The following is a 22320-nucleotide window of genomic DNA, read 5'->3' on the forward strand; positions in this document are numbered from 1 at the left end:
CCCTCCCGCACCCCCAGCCAGGCTCCCAACCCCGGGGATCCCCTGGGATCCCCCGAACCCGGGGCACCCCCTCCACCCCCAGCGCTCAGCCCAGCCCGGGGTCCCCTCGGGTCTCCGCGATCCCCACCCAGTCCCCATCCGGGGGATCCCCCCTGTACCGTACCCCCATCGGGAGCACCCCCTCCCCTCACGGCAGCACGGCCCCTCACGGCGGCAGCGGCGGCGGCCAATGGGGGCGGCGCGGGCGGGATAAAAGCGGCGGCGTTGGGGCCGGGACGGGCAGGGCCGGCCCGGGGGCTGCACGGCTCGGGCACGGCTCGGCCCCGCTCGGGCACGGCGCTGCCCATGGAGGCGGCGCGGGGCTGGAACGGGTGCGCACGGCGGGAGCCGCCGCCCTCCCCGGCCGCGGAGAAACCGCGCGGGGCCCCGGGCACCGGCACCGGGAGCGGCAGCAGCGGGGAAGGGTGGCGGGGAGAGCGGCCCCGCAGCGAGGAGGACAACGAGCTGAGCCTGCCCGGCCTGGCCGCCGCGTACACCTCCATCCTGCGGGCGCTGGGCGAGGACCCGCAGCGGCAGGGGCTGCTCAAGACGCCCTGGAGGGCGGCCACGGCCATGCAGTTCTTCACCAAGGGCTACCAGGAGACCATCGCGGGTAGGGAGCGCTCCCGGGGCCGCGGGGATGGAGCTGGGATTGATCAATTGATGAGAACTGATCGTTGTCCTGTCACCGCGTCACCCAGCTCGTTATCACCTCTGTGCCTCGCTGTCCTCTCCCTCCCCAAATATCTCGGGTGGTTTTTAATTAAACTCTGTGCAGGTAAAGTTTCCATTCTGTCGTAAGCCTCTCGTTTGGGCGAGCACAGCAAGTGCTTTTGCTTTCTCTCTTCCGATGGAAACTTTTCCTGCCCTGGCGTAGGAACTCGTGGGTTCCGTCCTTCCTCCCTCCCCGGCTGTGCTCGGACAGGGTGGGAACCCAATCCAATCCAACCCAATCCAATCCATGTTTATTCCCATTAGCAGACAGAAGGGGTTTGAGTTTTCTCAGGAGAAGTCCCGTTCTGCCGATGTTTTAATCAAGTGAGGTTTTTCAAAGGTGGGAATGAAACTTAAGAAAGCGAGGTGAGGAGAAAGGAAGAGGACAGGGAGATCCCTTCCCCATCTCAGGGTCCCAGCAGCAAGTGCAGGTGTGGAGGGGAGCCCCAGGTTCACATCCCTGCTCCAGGTGTGTGTCCCTGCTTGCTGGGTGAGGGTGTGAGGAAAGGAACTGGCTGGGATATGTTCTCATCAACAACTCATGACTCCAATGCAGGGTAAATACTGCTTGAAAATGCATGTTTTTACATCACTTTTCCTCTTCTCAGCCTCTTGGCTAAGGACTGTACCCAGTACAAACAGTAAAAAAGAGCCTGGAGAGCTTGGGAATTCCCCTTTCTGCTCCTTCTTACAGTAAAGGCGAGTTCCTGTCAGTGAGGGATGCAGAGAGAGCCAGCAAGGATCCCTGAGTGTGGCTGAGGAAGGGCTGCTCCTGCCCTGCTCTCTGGAATCGGCACTGGGGTGCTGAGCCTGCCCCAGGCTCCATCAGGATGCTTTGCCCAAAGCAAAGGCTGCACTGTGCTATTGATGGCATCAGGGAGCTCCTGCTGCCACATCAGAGCCCTTTTCTGAGGGCACCGGGCTTCAACTTAAAGGCTGGGGCTTGTGTTTAGTTTCTTTTTTATTTCTCTGCTGTTGGCTCTTTCGAAATCAGATTTCCACAACTTCCAGCATTCACTTATGGCCAGCTTAAACTCTTGCACCACTGTTGTGTCCCAGGAACAGCATTTCTGCCCTGGAAGTTGCTCTGCCTTTCAGATCAAGCCAGGTTTTTGGCTCACAGCTGGGAGCAGCTCTGGGCTCCTTGTTCCTCTCTTAGTCCTGCTGCACGGTGTGTTTGAGGTGAGGTTTCATTAGGTTTCATCTTTTGTTTGCTGGGATTAACTGCTGTAAAACACAGGAGGTCTCTCAGCCATCCTGCCAGGCTCTAGCACAGGGAATGTTTCCAGTGATAACTTGAGCACGAATTTCTGTGCTGAACCTGGATGAGGTTGCTGCCCTTCTCAAGTCCTCTCTTACCTTGCTGCCAGTTTTGTGTGCTCACGTTACCTGAAGTAATTTTAAAAACTTTTTTCTGCTCCAAGCTGGGTTCTCTGGGATCTTCTAATCTCTCACATTAATTTAATTAAGCAGAGTAGTTCTGATACTCCTCTCCTCTGATTATCCATGGGGGAGAGCTGTATTATATCCAAGGACAGAAAATGTCACTGCTCATGCTCTGCTCCTGGACTGCTTCTTTCTTTTTAGGAAATCATGTCAGGCTGGGACACTAACATTCCTTCCTGTGTCAGGTGGGGAATCCTTTTACTTTCCAGCTGCTCACCCCTTCTTGCAGGATGCTCAGCTTCCACTTTTCCCAGCCAGACAGAAGGAAGAGCTGCTGCTGAAGGACAAACCCTCAGCAGATAGCAAAGCAAGCAGTGGATGAAGAGTTTGTTAGGAGAATCAGTATGAGTAAAGTCTTCTTACAGAGTTTTAAATGACTGATGAATCCTACAGAATATTTGGGCACAAGATTAGCTTTGGGACTGCTGCTGTCCCTGCTGCAGCATCCTGTGCTGTTCCCTTGGTTATACTAATCCAGCTCTCTGCCTGGCCAGGCTGGCAACTGGACCAGCAAGTGAAAAAGAAAATGAACCAAAACCAGCCCAAACCCTCCCCAAAATCCTGACAAGAAGCAGCCCTGACCTCTTGTTTTCCCAGGCTTTTTTTTTTGCAGCTTGTTCAGCTCCTCCTGTGGAGCTGTCTGGGTAGGCAGAGGTTAAAGCAGGGATTTGCAGGGTGTGTTTTGAGGAGTGTTTCCATTTTATCCCTGCAGCAGGCATAAGATGAGGGGCTCTCACAATAGCTGCAAGTTCCATCCTCCCAGGAAAGGTTCCTCAGGTAAAAGCTCTGTGGTTGTGGTAGTTGTACAGCCACATGGCCACAGTGTGTGTGTGTGTGTTGCAACAGGTCCCTGCTGAGCTCACAGGGCTGGAGGTGCTGCCAGAGTGTGCAGCCAGGAGGGAGTGACACAGGTGACCCAGGGCAGTGAATGGCACAACAGGGACAGGCTTTAAAATCAGCCCTGTGACCTCGTCTGCTGCAGCATCTGCCCTGGGGAGGGGGAAGCAATTAGTGTCTGATGGAGTTTTCATTTTCATAAAGGAACACAAAGGAAGATGTGATATATACACCCAAATTATAGAATTGTTTAGGTTGGAGAAGCCCTCTGAGATCATCGAGTCCAACCATTCCCCAGCACTGCCAAGGCCACCACTGACCCCTGTCCCTGAGTGCCACATCCACACAGCTTTTAAATCCCTCCAGGGATGGGCACTCCACCCTTGCCCTGAGCGGCTGTGCCAATGCCTAATCACACTTTCAGTGAAGAAATTTTTGCCAATATCCAATCCAAACCTCCCCTGGCACAACTTGAGGCCATTTCCCTTTGTCCTATCCCTGTTCCCTGGAGCAGAGCCCCATCCCCATGGCTGTCCCCTCCTGTCAGGAGCTGTGCAGAGCCACAAGGGCCCCTGAGCCTCCTCTGCTCCAGGCTGAGCCCCTGCCCAGCTCCCTCAGGAATTCTCCAGACCCTTCCCCAGCTCTGTTGTCTCCTGAGAGTGTAAAGCTGCTGTGCACTGCCAGGTCTGTGTTGGGTGTGCTTGGCTTTCACCTCCCTCCCTGTGTTATTGCAAGGGGATGGCCTTTAGGGATCCCTTCCAGCCCAAACTATTCCATGAGCTTTTTGGCTTCTGTGTGTCTGAGAACATAATAATAATAACAATAATAATAACAACAATAATAACAATAATAATAACTATAATAACCTGGAGCATAGTTAAACGTGCTGTCATTTGATATCCTGTGCTGGGTGTTGTCACTTGGCTTCCATGACACCTGCTTGTATTTGTATGTTTGTATTTCCCAGAGCTTAGCTTTGTAGTATTGTAGGGAAGATAACACCTGAATTCTGGCTCTCCATTCAGATTTGTGAGCAGCAGAGAAGCTGATTCTGCTTTCCAGCTTCTACTCTGTGTATTTCCTGCCTTGTTTTCAGCAGTGCAGAGTGGCTGTTCTGCCCTTACCCTCCATTCATCTCTGCTATCTGTGCTCTGCAGCTGCTCAGGGCTGTGTCAGAGCCATTAGCAGAGTTTACTTGTTAAATATCTGTATCTGGCTCTTTCTGTTAATTCCAGATTGTTGTTTATTAATCCTGGCTTTACCAAAGGCCTCAACCTCTTTCATTGACAGGATGTATTCAAATGTGCTGTTCCCACTCTGTAGTACCAGTCATCACACTTGGCAAGAATGCCTCTAGTGATTTCAAATAAAACCCACCTGGGGACCAGATTAAAAACCCTGACAGCTCGGTGCAGACGCTCCAGCACTGGTGTAGACTGGCAGCTGCTGCAACAGAAACCTCTCAATGTGTTGGTAAGGAAGGCAGAGCAGGAAAGTCACCAAAAAAGTAACTCCCAATTTCATGCAGTGTTTCTGTGCCAGCATCCAAGAACATCTGTTCTTTTCCAGGGTCAGATCTATCAGCTTCCTATTTCTGGGTGTAAATTCTGAGTGTAAATTGTATTTTGGAACAGCCCCCTTGGCTGGTGAGGGTAAACTGCAGGGCTGTGCCTTCAGCTTTTTGAGAGCTGGTTCAGGCAGATACCTGCCACACAAACCTTGTCAAACCTTGTCCCTCCTTTTACTAAAGGCTTCATGGCATCCTCAGAGGTGCTGTCTGAGGGTCTGACAATAAATACTGCAAAGCACAAGTGTGTGCAAAGGCAGCAAATGAGTGTAAAATGAGAATGAGAATAAATGGATATACAAGGTTGCAGACAGCACTAACTCAACTGAAACTGAAGGTTTCAGACCCAAGCAACTGGTAAGTTTCAGAAACAGTGTCAGTGATCCTGCCTTTGAAAGGTGAATCATAAATGAGTGGTTTGTATTGTGTAATCCTGCAGGAAACATTAGGCACAGGCCTGGACGAGCTGTATCTGCAGGAGGAAGTTAAGTTGTTCTCATCAGCCACACTCAAAGCAAAACTTGGTCACCAGTCTGGGCTTGGTGATGGTGGGAGCTGCTGCCAGGGGACTCTCCCAGCCTTTATTCATGTGAGCAGCTCTCAGGCATGCTGGCAGGTTCACCCATCCTTTCAGTGTGTTCAGCAGGGAAATGAAAATCAGAAATACTGGGAGGGGATGAATTTGCTTCCTGGACCTCTGGGGTTTGAAAGGCTGCAAGGCAAGTGACTCTGCTGGGCACCTTTTATTTCAAAGCAATAAACTAGTTAGGTCATTTCCTCACTCATCAGTTTGTATGCTTTTCCTACACTGTGGGGTGAAAAAATTCAACCTTAATAATCTTTTCTTCTAGTGGATTTGGTATTTTTATAGAGGACAACAATGGTGTAAGCTCCTAAATTTTTCCAGGCTGCTTGGTTTGCTGTGCTGAGGTGCTAAGCATTGCTGTGTCAAAACACACAGTGCCTTGAGCAAACAAGGCTGTTTGATCAGCAGCCCTGCCCTTTGCCAGAGCTGGGGAGCTGCTGTGCTTTCCTGGAACTGAGGAGCTGCTGGCTCATCCATGAGCCCATGGCATGTGTTTCATGGAACTGAGGAGCTGCTGGCTCATCCATGAGCCCATGGCATGTGTTTCATGGAACTGAGGAGCTGCTGGCTCATCCATGAGCACAGGGATGTGTTTCATGAAATTGAGGAGCTGCTGGTTCATCCATGAGCCCATGGCATGTGTTTCATGCAATTGAGGTGCTGCTGGAGCACATGGCACGTGTTTCATGGAACTGAGGAGCTGCTGGCTCATCCATGAGCACATGGCACGTGTTTAATGGAATTGTGGAGCTGCTGGCTCATCCATGAGCCCATGGCATGTGTTTAATGGAATTGTGGAGCTGCTGGTTCATCCATGAGCCCATGGCATGTGTTTAATGGAATTGAGGAGCTGCTGGAGCACATGGCACGTGTTTCATGGAACTGAGGAGCTGCTGGCTCATCCATGAGTACATGGCATGTGTTTAATGGAATTGAGGTGCTGCTGGAGCACATGGCACGTGTTTCATGGAACTGAGGAGCTGCTGGCTCATCTGTGAGCACATGGCACGTGTTTCATGGAACTGAGGAGCTGCTGGCTCATCCATGAGCACATGGCATGTGTTTCATGCAATTGAGGTGCTGCTGGAGCACATGGCACGTGTTTCATGGAACTGAGGAGCTGCTGGCTCATCCATGAGCACATGGCACGTGTTTCATGGAATTGTGGAGCTGCTGGCTCATCCATGAGCACATGGATGGGATCTGTCAACAGCTGAAACCTCAGCCCTGCTCTGCTCCAGCCAGGGCAAATCAGAGGGTGGGAAATACAGGGCTGTTCAGAGAGAGGTTTTTTGGGGTTTCTTCAACCTCTGCCCCCACAGAAGGGATTCCTACCATGCTTGAACACACACTAATTGCAGTGAAACTTCTGGGAACTGGGATTTTCCTGGATCATCTGCCCTTCCTGTCAATGCTGAAGTAACAATAAGCTTGGTTGGGTTTTGTTAGGAATTTATTAAATATTGTGACCTCTTGGATTTGAGCTGTTGCAGGCTTCTGATCTTTCATGTTGCTCTTCTAAAGAGTTTTGTTTTTGATTTTTCCTTTGTTTCAGTTTCTGAAAGAAGTGTGGGTGAGCACCTTCTGTCACATGGGACATTGAAATGGTTATTGAAAAATCCTGATACATTTTAATGAGCATCTCCATAAGGCTGCTTTCCCTCACATTAATAAACCTCCTGTCAGAGGACAACTTCTAGAACCTAATCTTGGCTTCATCTGTCTGCAGGAGCCGGTCTGTTATGAATAGACTCCAGTCTCCCTACAACATGGAGGGTATCTCACAGGAAAATAAACAAATCTGTACAAATCACAGCCAGAATTAGCTGAAGAGCAATAATGCTGCTCCTTTATCTTTGCTTCTATGAAATGTCCCGTGAACCACATGTCTGGTTCACCTCCCTCCTGGTAACTGAGGGATTGAGCTTTGCTTCTGAAACAAATGTCCCTGTCTGAAGCTGGGTGTCTGTTTCTAGAGCTTTGGTGATGAAATCTGAAAAAGTAGCCAGAAACTTGTAAATTCTTTTGTGTCTAAGGTTTCTCCTGGTTTCTGCTAGAAGGTGTGTTATCACAAGCGTTCATTTCTCAGCATCTTTTGAACCCTATTGCCTATTTCAACAGTCATGTGGCATCTCAGGCTATGCCTCTTTCTAGAGCTCTTCAAGACGTCTTGAAGCAAATGACATACCCAGAGCTTCCTTTTCTTAGCAACCTGAACTCATTCACTTTCTGCAGCAGTACAAGCCCTTTACATTAATGCTTTTATAGCCTGGCTCTCTGAATGCATCACAAATTCCTGGTGCCTTTTTCATACTCAAAGGCTGCAATAATTTTCTTGTTGCTTGTCTGGAATCTTTTCCCTAACTACAATTACCTGTAATGTCATCACATTGTAATGTCATGAATAATGAAAAACAAAGCCAGGTTTAACTTTACATTTTACTGCTTATCCAGCAGTAGCTGAGAGGTTTTTCCAGCGGTTCCTTTCCAGATTTCATCCTGACCCTGCTGGTTTCCCTGCCACACATCCAGCTGTTAACTGGTGTCTCCTGGTGCAGTCACATCTGTCCTCAGCTGGGGAGGGACTCTGGGAAAGACAACCAGAAACATCTGCAGCATTGCCCAGGTGCTTCTGCCTTAAAGACCTTAACCTTGGCTGGCTCCTGGCACTGCTCTTCTGGGGCAATGACCAAACCATGACCTGCTCCTGGCCCATGTGAGCTCCCTGCCACTGCTTTGGGGGTAACTCTGTGTTCTGGAGGAGCCTGAGCTCAGACACTGCTTTAGTTGTCACAGACATCTTTTATGGAAAATCCTTTCCTTAGGATTTTTCCTCCTGAGAAGCTGAAAGGCCTCAGGAACAAAATGTGAACATTGATTATCTGCTGCTGTGGAATGCAACAGGTGCATCTGTGATTGGTCTCGTGTGGTTGTTTCTAATTAATGGCCAATCACAGTCAGCTGGCTTGGAGTCGCTGTCTGAGCCACCAGCCTTTGTTATTCATTCTTTCTTTTCTATTCTTAGCCCAGCCTTCTGATGAAATCCTTTCTTCTATTATTTTAGTATAGTTTTAATGTAATATATATAATAAATATTATATATTTATATATAATATAAAATTATAAATCAAGCCTTCTGAAACATGGAGTCAGATCCTTGTCTCTCCCCTCATCCTCAGACCCCTGTGAACGCTGTCACATTAGTTTGTTTGGGGGCTGTGAGTTGTCCCATAGGATGTGATCCTGCCTTGGCCCATTCCTGCCCTGCCTGTGGCACTGTCGCTGCGGAGAGAGAGGGGCAGAGGGGACAGCCAGGACCTGTGAAATGGGGTCAGGAGAGCCTTGTCCTTCTGTCCCTGCCAGGATGGATGGATGAGCGCCAGGGAGCTCCTGAGGCTGCCTTGATCCTGCTGGCACTGAGCAACCTGCACTTAAATTGCAGCTGTGAGGCGGCTGAGCACCACAGAGAAGTGCTTAAACCCCTGGTGGGAGCAGCCTGCATCACTTCACTCCAGCACAGTGAAAAAGGCAGCTCTGGATGCTGTGAGCTGCTGCAGTGCTGCCATCCCTCCTCCCCTTCACCTCCCGAGCCCGTTCTGGGTGGGCTCTGCCTTCTCTCATTGCCAGAGGTGCTTTTGCTGTCCTGTGTCACATTAAAGCCATGCAAATAGTTTCTATAGCAACAGGTGTCTTTGCCGAGCTCTGACGCAGAATCCTGAAAGGTCTTTCTCATCCTGTCTTCACCCAGTTCTGATTTTTCATTTTATCAGCTCTTTTTTGAAGATAAAGGGCAAATTAATTCTGCTCTGTTTCAGGAGTTAACTTGCAGCACAGGTGGCTGTTTGGTTTCAACAGCCCAATGAAGTTTTTGCACCAGGAGCTGAACTTTTGGCTGAAGGAAAAATCAGCTGGAATGATTTAGAGAGCACAAACTCTCTGTACAAACCATGAAGTCAAACTAATGAAGCATGGTCTGGTAGGTAGAGTGAAAGAATGGGAAAAGGGGCAAAAATTTGTCCCCAGCTTTGCTTCTGCCCTGTTTAGTCTGAGGTTATTTCCCCTCCTGTCCTTTCAGCTCTGTTAAATTTTCCAGAACATGTGCTGCAGCGCACAGGCTGAGCTTTTATGAGCCCTGTTTGATGCTATTGCAAACGGAAAAAATTTAAAAAAATCTTTAAAAAAACCTAAAAACCCCAGACAAATTTAGATTAGATGGTGTGGCCTCCCTGCACAAGGTGTTTGAGTCTGTGCCAGGGAAGTGTCTCCTGTGTGATCACTGCCAACAGCTGCTGCAGTGGGACACAGGGAGAAGCAGCTGTGGAAAGATGCTCTGCTCACTCTGCTTTTGTCACCATGGGCTTGGGCTGCAAAGGGGGAGGTGTAGGGATGGGCAGGATTCAAGCTGGGCTGATTTTCAGGAACAGAGACTTGTGAAGCAGAGACTGGAGCAGAATAGGGATAGGTGACCACTCAAGACGGTGGCCATTTGCTCAGGTGGTGGCCTTCAGCCTCACACTTGGTTTTACCTTTGTGCCCTTGCATCACCTGGCACTTGTGGAGGAGTTTTTGGAGGGCCTAACACTGAGCTGGTTTCTTCCTTTGTGGGCCTTCTTCTCAGGGAGTAGCTGGTGCTGACAAAATCAGCCCAATTCACTGCAGGGACAGTGCAGGCATTGTCTGTGACTTGGCTGCGACTTGCTGATAATATTAAATAAATAAATAAAAGATGCAAAAATGGCAAGACCACCATAAATAAGAAGCTTGAAGCTCCTCACAGCTCTGTGGCTGCAATTCTTGATGTGCAGATGTGTTTTCTTACCTCTGAAACTCCCCTGGCTGTGCTGGGGCACTGCCCATGCTGCTGAGGCTGAGCTGTGGCATTGGAGGGGATGTGCAAGAAGGATGGGTGCTCTTTTTGCTTCTGTTTGATTGCTCTGGCCCTGAGAGGGATGCAGGGTGCCTTTTGTTCCTGGAGTTGCCTGTGTGGTACTTCTGAGGTCGCTAAAACTTCTCTTTTCTCCCCTGAGCTGTGCCCATGATACCACGCAGCTGGGAGAGAAAGTTTGTGAGGACCTGCTAATATATATTTTATATTTTATTTAGTGTATATCCATCCATATACACGTGGATATGAGGCTTCAGGAGTGAAGTACCTTCTGTTGTAGCTCTTCTCTGTGTCACACACCAGGACTCTTGATGAGAATTTGGCCATTTCTGGCTGTTCTGAACAATCTGCTTTGCTCGTGCGCTGACGTAAATCCATATCTGACATCAGGCTCTGATATGCTCCTGGTGAGGCTGGTGTGACCTGAGCTGGGGGTCTAATAACAGCAGCAGTCACTCTGGAGATGCTTCGTGGATCTGTTTGGATTTTGGTTTAATAACTCTGGCCACGGCAGCAGGTTTTGTGCAGCCACTGTTTGCCTTTCAGCTGTGGAAATGGCACGGCTGCAGAGTGCTGCAGGAGGGAGCTCAGCACCCAGAGTGCTGCTCTGCCTCCCCTTCCCTCTCCTGTGAGCCTGTTCAGGTCCTCTCTTTTGGGCTCTCCCTTTGCCTGGCTGGATTCATAATTATATATGTGCCTGATGCTGCCCATGCAATCAAAACCCTCTCCAGCAGTGCTCGGTTTAAACCCAGAAATTCAAAGATCAGAATTATGTGCTTTCACAAAGCTGTTCCCTGGCCTTTTTCATGCCCCTATTCCGGCCCTCTGACCTGATCCAAACCCTCCTGGGATTCATCCTGCCTGCCTTGGTTGCCAGCCCTGCTCAGGAAGGATCCCGTGTCGCAGGCGGAGCACGTTTCCAGGGTTACCTGTGCAGGGCTGATAGCAGGCAGGAAATTAAAATGCTCCATGATGATGATCCCTTATCGACAGCAGATGGTGGCCATTAGCTGGATGTGTGTGTCAGGGGAAGGCACCAAGGCAAGCAGAGCAGACGTCAGACATTACTGCTGGGTTTGTGTCACCATCACTAAGTTTGTGTCACCACCACCCTTGGGTTTGTGTCACCAGCCCTGCAGGTGTTCCCTGGTGCTTGCAGGGCAGTCCCTGAGTGCCCTGCTCTGCCTGTGGTGTGTGGGACTCTGCTTTCCTGGAAGGAGCTCCAAGGAGCCAGTGTGGCTCCCAGCTGAATTTGTTTGCAGAGTTCCTTGTCCCTGTTATCAGCCCACCTGTACAGGTGGTTGTCTCCTGCAAGTTTCTCCTTCATACATAACTTTTCTTTCTTGTTCTTCGAAAGACCTGGGTTCTTGACTTGGGATTATTCTACTTTTAAGATCTCTGAGCATGGTTCAGGTGCCTGCAATCTCTGTGGAGACTGATGTGCCAGGATTGTTTGGGGATTTGTCAAGGGACTGATGAAAGTGGAAAATCAATTGAGGATCCATTCTGAGATTAGCCAGGTGTCATGTTATGTGCTCCTTTTCTTACTGAGCTGTCTCTTCTCCCTTCTGTCTCTGTGGGGGTTTCTGCACCTCACTTTTCTGCCGACTCTGAGGTGCAGAATTAGGCTGGAGTGTGGATGTGTCTGCCCATTTCAGATCAGGACAGCAAATCTCTCCCCAGATGTGTTTCTGACTTCTGTGTGTACTTGAACAGCTGCAGGATGAAATTTGCCTGCAAAGCCTTCTTGGAGACAGCAATGCTGCTGTTAAATGTTTGCAGGAACCACTGTGGTGGATTTTTAGGTTTTCCCTGACCTCAGGCTGGCTTTGCTTGCTGGAAGCAGGGCTGGAAGCCCACAGTGTCAGCTGTTAATTGCTCTTAAGATGTCAGTAATTCTGCAGAGACCAGACCTGTTCTAACCCATGCTCGAGCTATTAATTGAATAGAACACTCCAGGCTGACTTCTGGTGCAGCACGTAGGCAGGGTGACACCAGGGCAAAGGCGGGATTGCACCCAAACCAAAACCGCTTGTGATGTTACTCCTCACTTCCCTCCACACCTTAACCCTAAAATCTATAGCCCTGAGAGAGCTCTGCCCTTGCTACAAGCTTTCTTCTTGTCTGGAAGAGGCTGCCATGATTTTTGGGTTTATTTTTAATGCAGATGTTTGATTTCAGATGTCCTGAACGACGCCATCTTCGACGAAGACCATGATGAGATGGTAATTGTGAAGGACATAGACATGTTCTCATTGTGTGAGCATCACCTCGTTCCATTTGTTGGAAAGGTAACTCTCCCTCACGGAACAAATGTGGGAATGCACAGTAAAAGACCTTAAGGACATGTAAAAGACTTTGCAGCTGTAGCTACAAAGCTTTTTAAGGCTGTAAGTACTCGCTGCTTACGGCTACAGTCCTAGAAGTTTAATCTTCAGAATACAAATAAGGAAGGTCTCCTTAATGTGAGGTTTTATTTGAATTTAAGCTCCTGAAATATAATGCTCAACCTTTGCTAGTCTAAGTAATCTAATGGTTTCTGACATTTCATATCAAAGCTCTTCTCCATGAAGCAGCAGCAAGCCTTGAGGGCAGACATCTCGATATTAAACCAGCTCACCCTGCACACTGGCTCTGTCATGGATTTAGCTCCTGGCTCAGAGCTATCCAGAGCACATCCATCTCTCTGAAACCCCCTGTGAGTGGAACACGCTCATTAGCAGCCCTGCCTTAATTATGTGAGCCAGGTCAGGGAGAGGGTGGCCAAATCTGGCAGTGCTTGATTGGGGAGTCCTGTGAAAGGGGCTGGTGCTTCACAGGGTGCTGGAATTGTATTCCCAACAACTTCAGGAAGATAAAATTTCTCCAGTTAACCACTGTAGAGGTGATGAGGAGTTCTGAGTGGGAGCTGCACGTCTCAGGCTCTTCAGTCCCTTATCAGCCCAGAGGATGGAGCTCAGCCTGAGCCATCTGTTACCACGAGGTGCTCACAGGTCCAAGAGCAGCACGTGCTTGTGTTGTCTGTAAAATTCAATCAGTGCCACATATGTTCCAAGCAAATTGTCTCCCCATAATAAAATACATGAACAGAAACCAGCTGTTTATTTAGCTGAGTCAATTCAGGTTTGTCTGCTGTCTTTTCTTGCTGTTGGTATTTCATACTGGAGAACAGGATAACCCCTTTTTCTGTGCAAGCTTTCTTTGTGCCTGTTACTCTTGGTTGTGTGCACTGTGTATATTCTCCCTGTTACTCCTGTGGCAATGTGTGCATTTTTTTTTACATCCAGCTGTTTAGCCTGTGTGGTTTGGAGAAATCTCCTCACAAACACCAGCTCATCCTTAAAAATGACTTGGTATGGCTCTGAATATGCAGAGTAACCATTGCCCTGCTGGGTGCACCAAACAGGCTGCAAACACTGACCTGTAGGTCTTGCACTTGCAGTTCTGCCTTGCAGGAAATCGAGAAATCTGCAAAAATATGGGGAACAGGATTCAAGGCTTATTTCTAAGCAGTGTCTCTCTGTCTGAAATGTTTCATGTATCTTTCCAGGTGTCAGGGGGCTGATTGCCAGACAGGAGGGGTAGGAATGAGCAAGTTAGCCAGGTGATCAGGTGCACTGTGGTGCCTCCACTGCAGGTGCAGCAGCACAGGATTCTGAGATGGGGCCTCCAGGCAAAGCCAGAATCCCCCACTGACACAGCCCTGCTCCAGCTTGGCTCATTTTCCAAGTCTCTGGTACAGTGGCACAGGACTGGTTTATAATCTGTTATAACTCTGAACCCACTGGGATTCAGTGGATTCCTAAAAACAAGGAGCTAAATGTCCTTCCCTCCATATCTGAGCACTTTTCTGCTAAACTCCTTCCAATTTAGTTCAAGTACCTGTTCAGCAAATCCATATTTGAGCAGGATGGAAGCTGAGTTAATCACCAGTGATCTCTGATACTAAAACAAGAGAAATAATCAAATCAGGAAGTGCAGCCTGATTTTTGGTGGCAAAGCACTTCTTGCCACCAGAATTTTCACTGCAAGTAAAGCACAGTCCCTCTTCCTTCCTCTCCCTAAATCCATTTAAGGCCTTGGAAGAAAAGCATGTTTATTTTAGACAAATAGTGCTGTGCTGAGTAACAGAGACTGCCTTTGTACCCAGATGCAGCAGTGTTCTGGAGCATTCCTGAGACTTGGAACCTGAGCCTTGGCTCCTGGAGAGCTGTGACTTCTCTGCCCCTCAGAAAAGCTCCCCTGTTCTTCACCAGGACCTCGTGAGATGCTCCCAGCCTCAGCTCCACAGTTCCCCAGGCTTGCGTGGTGCCACATTCCTCCCACTTGCTGAGACCTCTGGGCTGGCCCAGAGTCAGTCCTGGGGCAAATGCACATCCCATTGTCTGTGCATGAGTTCCACCTGCCCTTGGGAGGGTGCTTTTGCTGCTGTTAATGGCTCTTCTCCCCTGCCCAGGTACACATTGGTTATCTCCCCAACAAACAAGTGCTCGGCCTCAGCAAGCTCGCTAGGTAAGTGTTCTAATGAAAGTGATGCTAATTTGTAAAAAGGATTCCAGGCTGTGCTAGCTGTGTTAATCTGTTAATCTTGTTAATCTCCTCTGCCTCTAAAGCTCAGCCCACCTTGTGTCCTGGATTTGGATTTAGACCAATCCTCAGCATTGGTTTTGGGATTCTTTTTTTGGTTTTTTTGTTTTTTGTTTTTTGTATTTTATTTTTATTTTTCATTTTATATTTTATTTTATATCTTAATTTATTTTTTATTTTTATTTTAATTTTTAATTTTTTTAAATTTTATTTTATTTTATTTTATTTTATTTTATTTTATTTTATTTTATTTTATTTTATTTTATTTTATTTTTGTGGAGAGGACAGATAAATCTTGGAGCTATGTGTTAATTCTCACCAGTGGCTGCAGCAGAGCCCTGATGCTTTTGTAGGTTCCCCCAGAGTCTGCAGGGAGCTCTGAGGCAAAGAACAAGAGAATTTGGTTATGTTCTAAGGCAAGCCACAAAAAACCAGTGAGAATTTCCAGCTCTTTACCACTTGGGTGTAAATTGGCTAATAAGAACAAAAATCTGTAAATGAACACATTTCATGGATATAAATTCAATCTAAAGCTTTCATCTCTTAGCTGACTCTTCAGAAAAAATGTGACATTTCTTTCTTTCACTGCAAACTTGCTGAGAGTGCTGTGGGGTAGATTTTATAGATAAAGTTCAGCCTAAGAAACAAAGCAATTGTGATGCACTTGAGAAATCCATTTAGTATGTAAAACAGCTTTTTATCCTCAGCAAGTTCCCTTGGATCAGTTGTTGCACTGGCTCTTGTTTTTAAGTGACACTTTCTCCTGCTGGTGAGGAAGAGGATGGTAGATCCCTTCAATAAGCAGATTATTTGGGATCAGAGTGGAGAAACAAATGTAAAAATTTGGCTGCAGCTCAAAAACACCACATAGGTTCCGCTTTCCCTGATGGGTCTGTTAATCCTGCTGTAGTTACAGCAACACTAATGAGAAATTAGCCCTGCAAATCTGCCTGCCTGCTGGGTTTCCTTAGCAGGTAAGGAACCTGTAGGATATGGCAGCAAAATGTCCTGAAGGGATCCAGATCTGTTCTGGGCTCTGCTTGCACAGCAGAGCTGGGTTTGGAAGGGGAAGGGTCCTTGGAGGTCACATCTCACATCTCTGCTGTGTAAATTCGTATTGCAGGGAGGCATTTAGGAAAAGGCTGGAAAGAGGTTTTGTTTTGGTGGGTTTTCTTTTTTTTTTTTTTTTTTTTTTTGTTTTTTTTTTTTTTTTTTTTTTTTTTTTTGTTTTGTTTTGTTTTTGTTTTTTTTGGTTTTTTGTGGCTGTAGGAGCTGCTGGAGTTGCAGGCTGGGGTTCTGAGCTGTCAGACCTGCAGCTCTTGGGCAAAATCCTCATCTCCTGTTGGCTGCTCATATTTGGGGATGTGTGTGGCATCCCATGGCTGGTGTTGAGTTCTGGGTGGGTCTTTAGGTGGGGCAGGGCTGGGGGGTTTGTTTTTTGGAGTTGGATTTCTGAGGAGAATCCATTCCTCCTGAAGAGACTGTCCTGAGCACGGGGTTTCATTTCTGCAGGGTTCCCATGCAGCATCAAGGATCACATTGGAAATGTGCACCCACTGCTTTGTGCTTGCTCTGGTCTCTGTTTCTCTCTTGTCTGCAGCTGGAAAAAGGAGCCCAAAATGCTTTTCATGGATTTTTTTTTTTTTAATGCAAGTGGGACTATGGTGCTGGAAAGATAAAAATTTCCTCCCGTTTATCCTCAGAATGGAAACCTGCATCAAAATACGTGCAAGGCTTCCTGCACTGTGCCCAAATCTCAAATCTTGCCTCTGTGTAAAGTGAGGGTGAGACTCCCATATTCTGCAATAATGAAGAGATTAGGTTCTTGTATAACAAAATGTTCTCACTTTTGAGTGCTCACCATGAAGAGGTTTGGGGGTCAAACTGTGCCTGCCTTTGGTGCCCTGCATAATGCAGCCAGTGTTCAAGCAAAGATTTGTGAGGCTGCTGGTGCTCTAGGCCTAATCTTTCATAATAGGATTAGTTTTATGTGGTGAGTTTCTGTAGTTGTGGATGACCTGCATTCAGTAAACAAACATCTTTCCCTGGGTTTTAAGCTCAGGCTTGAAAATGCTCTTTCAAACAACTGTTTTTACATAAACACCTTGTTAGGACTTCTTCTGTGCAATATCTGAGAATGTTTCCTACCCATATGGTTAATCTAAATATTGTGTTGCTTTGTTTGATGCTGTAGCACAACCATTTCATTGCTGGAGGGCAGTTTGTGCATTTAATTCTCTCTCAAAAGCAGCAGGAGAGTCTCATTGTCAGGGATGGTTCTTGTAAGTGATGCTTGAGGCTGCCAGCCAGTGTCTGGCTTTTGTCTGGTGTGCCCAGACAGGTATCAAAGCTTTACAGCAACTCCTTTTTGTGGCCACTTGAAGTGTAATTAAGCATTTGAGCTTGGCATGAACAGCCCCTGCAGTTACAGAGCAATTATATGGATTTTTTAAAATGTGTGGATTCTGGAGCTGTCATTGAGTGTCACTTCCACTGCCACCAATGGCTTAAATTTAGAGTTGTACTGGAGGGGACCATTGAGGTGATCCTGCACTGAAATGTGAAGGATGGGGTGAGATATGAGTGGGTGGAGAGATTCTGTTTTAAATAAGGCCAATTCTGTCTCATTGTTCTCAGCTAAATTTGTGGTCAGATGCAAGAATCCCAAACATTTCTTGCTCAATTCCAGCATTCTGGGCATCCATTATCTGAGCTGACCTTAAGGCAGCATTTGGTCCAGTCTGAAACACAGGGAAATGTTCAGAAATTAGGGAGATCTTGGACATGAATTCCCCCACAGCTGTGTGATGCAGGTGGGTGGGGATACAAGGAATTGCAAACCAGCAGAAGGAGACCAGAGGAGTGACTGGTTTGCCCTGAAATAATCCCTGGTGCTGCAGGTGGGGGGAACCTGTCACTGCACACAGGGATGTGCCAAGGGCAGGCTGAGATGTTCCTCACAGCCATGGATTCACACAGGGGTCTCTTTTCGCAGCACCAAATTAATTGTGAAGATCAGCCAGTGGCCAGCTGGGAATAACTGTAATATTGTCTTTTTCCTTTCTCCTTTAGGATCGTGGAAATATACAGTAGAAGATTACAAGGTAAACACGAAATTTGTTGTTTGTTGTATGCTCTCCTCTCCTAGTCAGTGCAGGGGGCTGGTAACTGTAGATGTGGAGTTTAAGAAGGGAGAAAGATGTTTCTTGAAGAGATTATGTTGCTGTTCTTAGTCCCTGCATTCCCAGTGAAGGTAACTTCTGCTTAGGGAACTAAATGGAGCCTGGAACTGATTCCAGGGATGAAAGTGCTCCAGGTAGAGCTGCCAGGAATAACTAAACCAGTTGGATGCTGCTGGGGATGAGCTCTCCTGCAGAGATTTGGAGAGATGCCTTCAGGAATCCTTGGAGCAAGGAGCAAGAGCTGCCTCCTGCCCCTGAGAGGGAGAGGAAGCTGCAGGGTCCAAACCTTGGGCTGGGCTGATCCTGCTGCCTTTGTTCCATGGTTAAATTTGGCCTGGTCTTGGCAAGAGAAGTCTCAGTGACCACCAGGCTGGTGAACAGAGGGTGCTGGAGCTGCAGGAAGTGAAGCTTTGCAGGACAAAGCTCATTTTTGATCTCAGCTTCCTTTCCCTAAGGAAAGAAATCGGGCGTGTGGAATGAATGGTGCAGCAGGAACGTTGGGAACAAACACATTAAAAATTGAAACAGAGCAGAGAGGCAAGAAAATCCTCTTGCAAAATAGGAAATGGAGGAGCTGGTAGAACAAATTGTGGTTGGAGAGATGGAATGCAAAGTGGCTCCAAAGATAAACAAGAAAATAAAAGCTCTGTTGCAGGATACAATTGGAAAAGAGGATGGACGGGGCTGGGAGCACCCTGGTCTGGTGGAAGGTGTCCTTGCCCGTGGTGGGGGGTTTGGAACGGGAATGAGATGAGCCTGAATGTCCCTTCCAACCCAAACCATCCTGGCACTCTGGGAGCCTGAATTCCCCATTGTTCCCCCAGTCCAGGAGCGCCTTACCAAACAAATTGCCATCGCCATCACAGAGGCCTTGCAGCCCGCCGGGGTCGGCGTCGTCGTGGAAGCCACGTGAGTGAAACCAGAGCTCCAGGGGGGGATCCAGGAGGTCCAGGGTGGGATCCAGGAACTCCAAGGGTGGGATCCCAGTTCTGTGTGATCCCAGGAGTTCCAGGGGTGGGATCCAGGAGTTCTACAAGTGAGATCCCAGGTGTTCCAGGGGTGAGATCCCAGGTGTTCCAGTGGTGGGATCCCAGCTCTGTGTGATCCCAGGAGTTCCATTGGTGAGATCTCAGATCTGTGGGATCCCAGGTGTTCCATGGGTGAGATCCCAGCTTTGTGGGATCCCAGGTGTTCCATGGGTGAGATCCCAGAACTTCCAGGGGTGGGATCCAGGAGTTCCAGGTTGGGGATCCCAGCTCTGCATGATCCCAGGTGTCCCATGGGTGTGATCCCAGCTCTGTGTGATCCCAGGTTCCCGTGGGTGGGATCCTGGTCCGTGGGATCCCTGTGCTGCAGGGCTGGTGCATGGTGGCTCTGTGCTGTGCTTGGTTGTCAGGCAGAGGGATTAGTAATTACAATAATAATAACAACAACACTATTAATAGTAACTTATTACTACTAGTAATAAAAAATTAGTGATCCTGATGTGCTGGAGCTCACATTTAAAGTGGGAGCTGCCTGATCCTGTGTGGAATGTGGCAGGGAGGAGCTTCCCCACTGCACCAGGTCCATGCCCTGTGCTCCTGCTGCCTCCTGGAGCAGTCAGAGCCTGGGAGCAGCAGCAGGCATGTCCTGTGAGCAGAGTGCCCCTTGGGAAGGTGGGATTTCCCTGGGATCAGAGGGAAGGCAGAGCTCAGTGGCTGAGGATGTGACCCTTCCCCAGCTGAGGAGCTGCAGGTGCCCTTTCTGCTTGTGGAGGTTTTGTGACCCTCCCAGAACTGAGTGTCACCATGTAAGAACCATCTCTCCCTGTGGGATTCCCTTCCCCAGCAGTGTTCCTGGTGCCCTGGCTTTCTCTAGGCATGATTTTCTGCTCTCTCCTAGGCACATGTGCATGGTGATGCGCGGGGTGCAGAAAATGAACAGCAAAACCGTGACCAGCACCATGCTGGGCGTGTTCCGGGAGGACCCCAAGACCCGGGAGGAATTCCTGACCCTCATCAGGAGCTGAAACTGTGTCACCCTCTGGATTGTCCTGTCCTGTGTCGCTGTCTGTCCTTGTCCCCACGTCCCAGCTCTAAACTCAATGGTTGTGAATTGTTGTCATGGTCCTTGTGCAGTGAGAGGCTCCTGGTGGCACCTGGGGAAGGTGGGATGGGGGAGGCTCCTCCTGGATTCCCACTGATGCCACAGGGTTACCAGCCACAAACAGGAGTTTGGAAATGTTCTTCCATCCTTGATGCAGAATATCCAGCAGTCAGGAGAGAAGTGGGGCTCAGGAGTGAAATGGATATGTTGTGTTTATGAGAATAAATGTGGAGCAGCACAGGAAACACCTGAAAGGATGTGGATCTTTGTAGGGTTGGGATTGTCCTGAATTATTGGACTGAATTATGTTTTATTGCAAGTCCTGCAGTGGCTGTTTCAGTACCTGGATATGTGTGTTATACCTCTGAATTGTTACCTCTGGTGTGTTTTATATTCTTGCTAGTATTAACCTTACTTTTCTGTGTATTTTTTTGTTTGTTTGTTTGAGAAATGTGTAAACTCCATTTTTCCTATCCTCTTAACAGGCAGGGAATTAACTTCTGAATTATTTGGGGCACAGCCCTGTCTCAGTACAAAGGGGTTTATGCACCTTTTTCTCTGTGCCTCAGAAGGTCTGACCACTTGAACTGTCAGTCTCTTACTGTTTTTAAGGAAACTTTAACAGAGGAGAGGAAAAGCCCTACAGAGTCTGTCTGCAGAGTACTGAGGTATCCAAAGAGGTTTTTAATGATATTCATATCTTGAGCTTTCCTTCTTGGATTTTCACGGGTTAGACTGAGAAGCTAAAATCAGTCTGATAATGTGAAAATGAAGATTTGCAAGCATTCCAAGGTTTCCATTTCCAATGCTGGACCAAAGGTGGGCATGAAATCCTGAGCACAGCACAGGTACCTCCCCTCCCTGCCCACAGGTTGGGTTATTCCAGGGCAGAGCAACCTGGAGTGACAGCAGCTCTCATTTCATAAGAGCAGCTGACAAAAGCATTTCCAGGGCCACCAGGATGAATCAAACCACATTTCCCCCACCCCTGTGTGTGTGGCAACCTCTGTAAGTGGCAGAATTGGTACAAAAAGTTTCAGTCCAGCTGGACTTGGCTGAACTTCTGCTTTGTTACCGTTTTAATGGGTGTTTTGTAACTCTTAATTGGGAAAAGATGAGGAGCGAATGAGAACCACCCTGCTCACAGTGAGCTTGCAAAACAGATGCGAGCCAGGGGGGTGGGTGCCCGCGGTTCCCAGGGCTCCCTCTGCTTTGTGGACATCAATCCAAGCTGTCCATGAAGCTCAGGGCAGTTTCTGCTCTGCCCAGCTCCATCCCACCAACATTCCTCCCTCCTGCTTCCAGTTGCAAACAAAAATAAAAATCATGTCTGGTCAGATTGGGCCTAAAGAGCTTTTTGAAGGAGAACAAGCTCATGTGTTTAATTACACTAATTTTACTTTGAGGACCTTCACATCATTATTGGAGAATCTTTTGGAGCATCCTCTGCCCTGGGTTTGTAGGATTGGGTGCTGGGACAGTGTTTGTCTCTGGGGTGAACAAGCTGTGCTGCACATTGCTAAGCCACACCAACCCCATGGCATTTCAGTTTTCAGTTCAGTTTGTTACAAATTTCCAGCTGAAAAGCCTTAAACCTTTCTTGCCTGAGCTTGGCAGTGAACCTCTCCTTTTAGCTCGACTGGAAGGAGATTTTGAGGACCAAAGGGGCACACACCAGTACACTTATTTCTTTTTCCTTGCTTCAGTTTGGGAATTAAATCTCTGTAAAACACTGTGTTGGTCCTGAGGCACCAAAAAGTTGTGTTTTAACCACTTATCTCGATTCAGGATAAAGTTCACGTTGCACCACCACTGTTCTTTATTTCCACGTGACCTGTAGTCCTTAAAACACACCTCTCTCTACTCGTGGCCTTGGGTTTTGTTCCCATTTTTTGCTGTTGTTGATCTCAGTGAGTTTTTTGGGATGTCAGCATTATTCAGACACAGGAGCTTTAACTACACCCCGTGTGTAAATATGTAAAGGATGTACAGCCCCTGTTGTGCTGCTTTCCAGTGCATTGTCTCTGAAACATTAAAGCAAAATGTTCTCCTTTGGAGTGGGAGCATCCTTGGGGTCCTGGAGCTGATGGTTCTGCACAGGGGAAGGGACAGAGCTCCCTGCCCTCATGTGGGGATGTTTTTCACTCATGGATGAGGTGCTGGGTTGGGTGGTGCTGTTTTCCTCAGGGGAGTCCCCAGCTGATGAATGGGAAGCAAAAAATCCTCCAGGATTTGTTGCCACCTTCTTCTCTTATGCTGCTGCTTGGAGCCAGGGGAATCCAGAGCAGAAACACTGGAGCAGGGTGGTGAGGGGCAGGGGCTGCTCCTGGCATTGAGCTTGGGGGTTTCACGCTCTTCTTGTACCCTTTGTGCTCTTCTTGAGCTGTCC

At 48.1% G+C, this 22320-nt stretch overlaps 1 protein-coding gene across 1 annotated transcript; it reads left to right on the forward strand.

The window, feature by feature from the left end:
- Positions 1–294: 294 nt before the first annotated feature.
- On the forward strand, positions 295–21988 carry GCH1 (GTP cyclohydrolase 1). The gene is made up of 6 exons (XM_059473471.1): positions 295–652; positions 12256–12365; positions 14531–14586; positions 17734–17765; positions 18668–18752; positions 19728–21988. The coding sequence occupies exons 1-6, from the start codon at positions 346–348 to the stop codon at positions 19852–19854; spliced, it is 717 nt and encodes a 238-aa protein (XP_059329454.1). The 5' UTR covers positions 295–345; the 3' UTR covers positions 19855–21988.
- Positions 21989–22320: the final 332 nt, after the last annotated feature.

This window comes from Ammospiza nelsoni, chromosome 6 (assembly GCF_027579445.1).
Source record: "Ammospiza nelsoni isolate bAmmNel1 chromosome 6, bAmmNel1.pri, whole genome shotgun sequence".
Taxonomy (NCBI): domain Eukaryota; kingdom Metazoa; phylum Chordata; class Aves; order Passeriformes; family Passerellidae; genus Ammospiza; species Ammospiza nelsoni.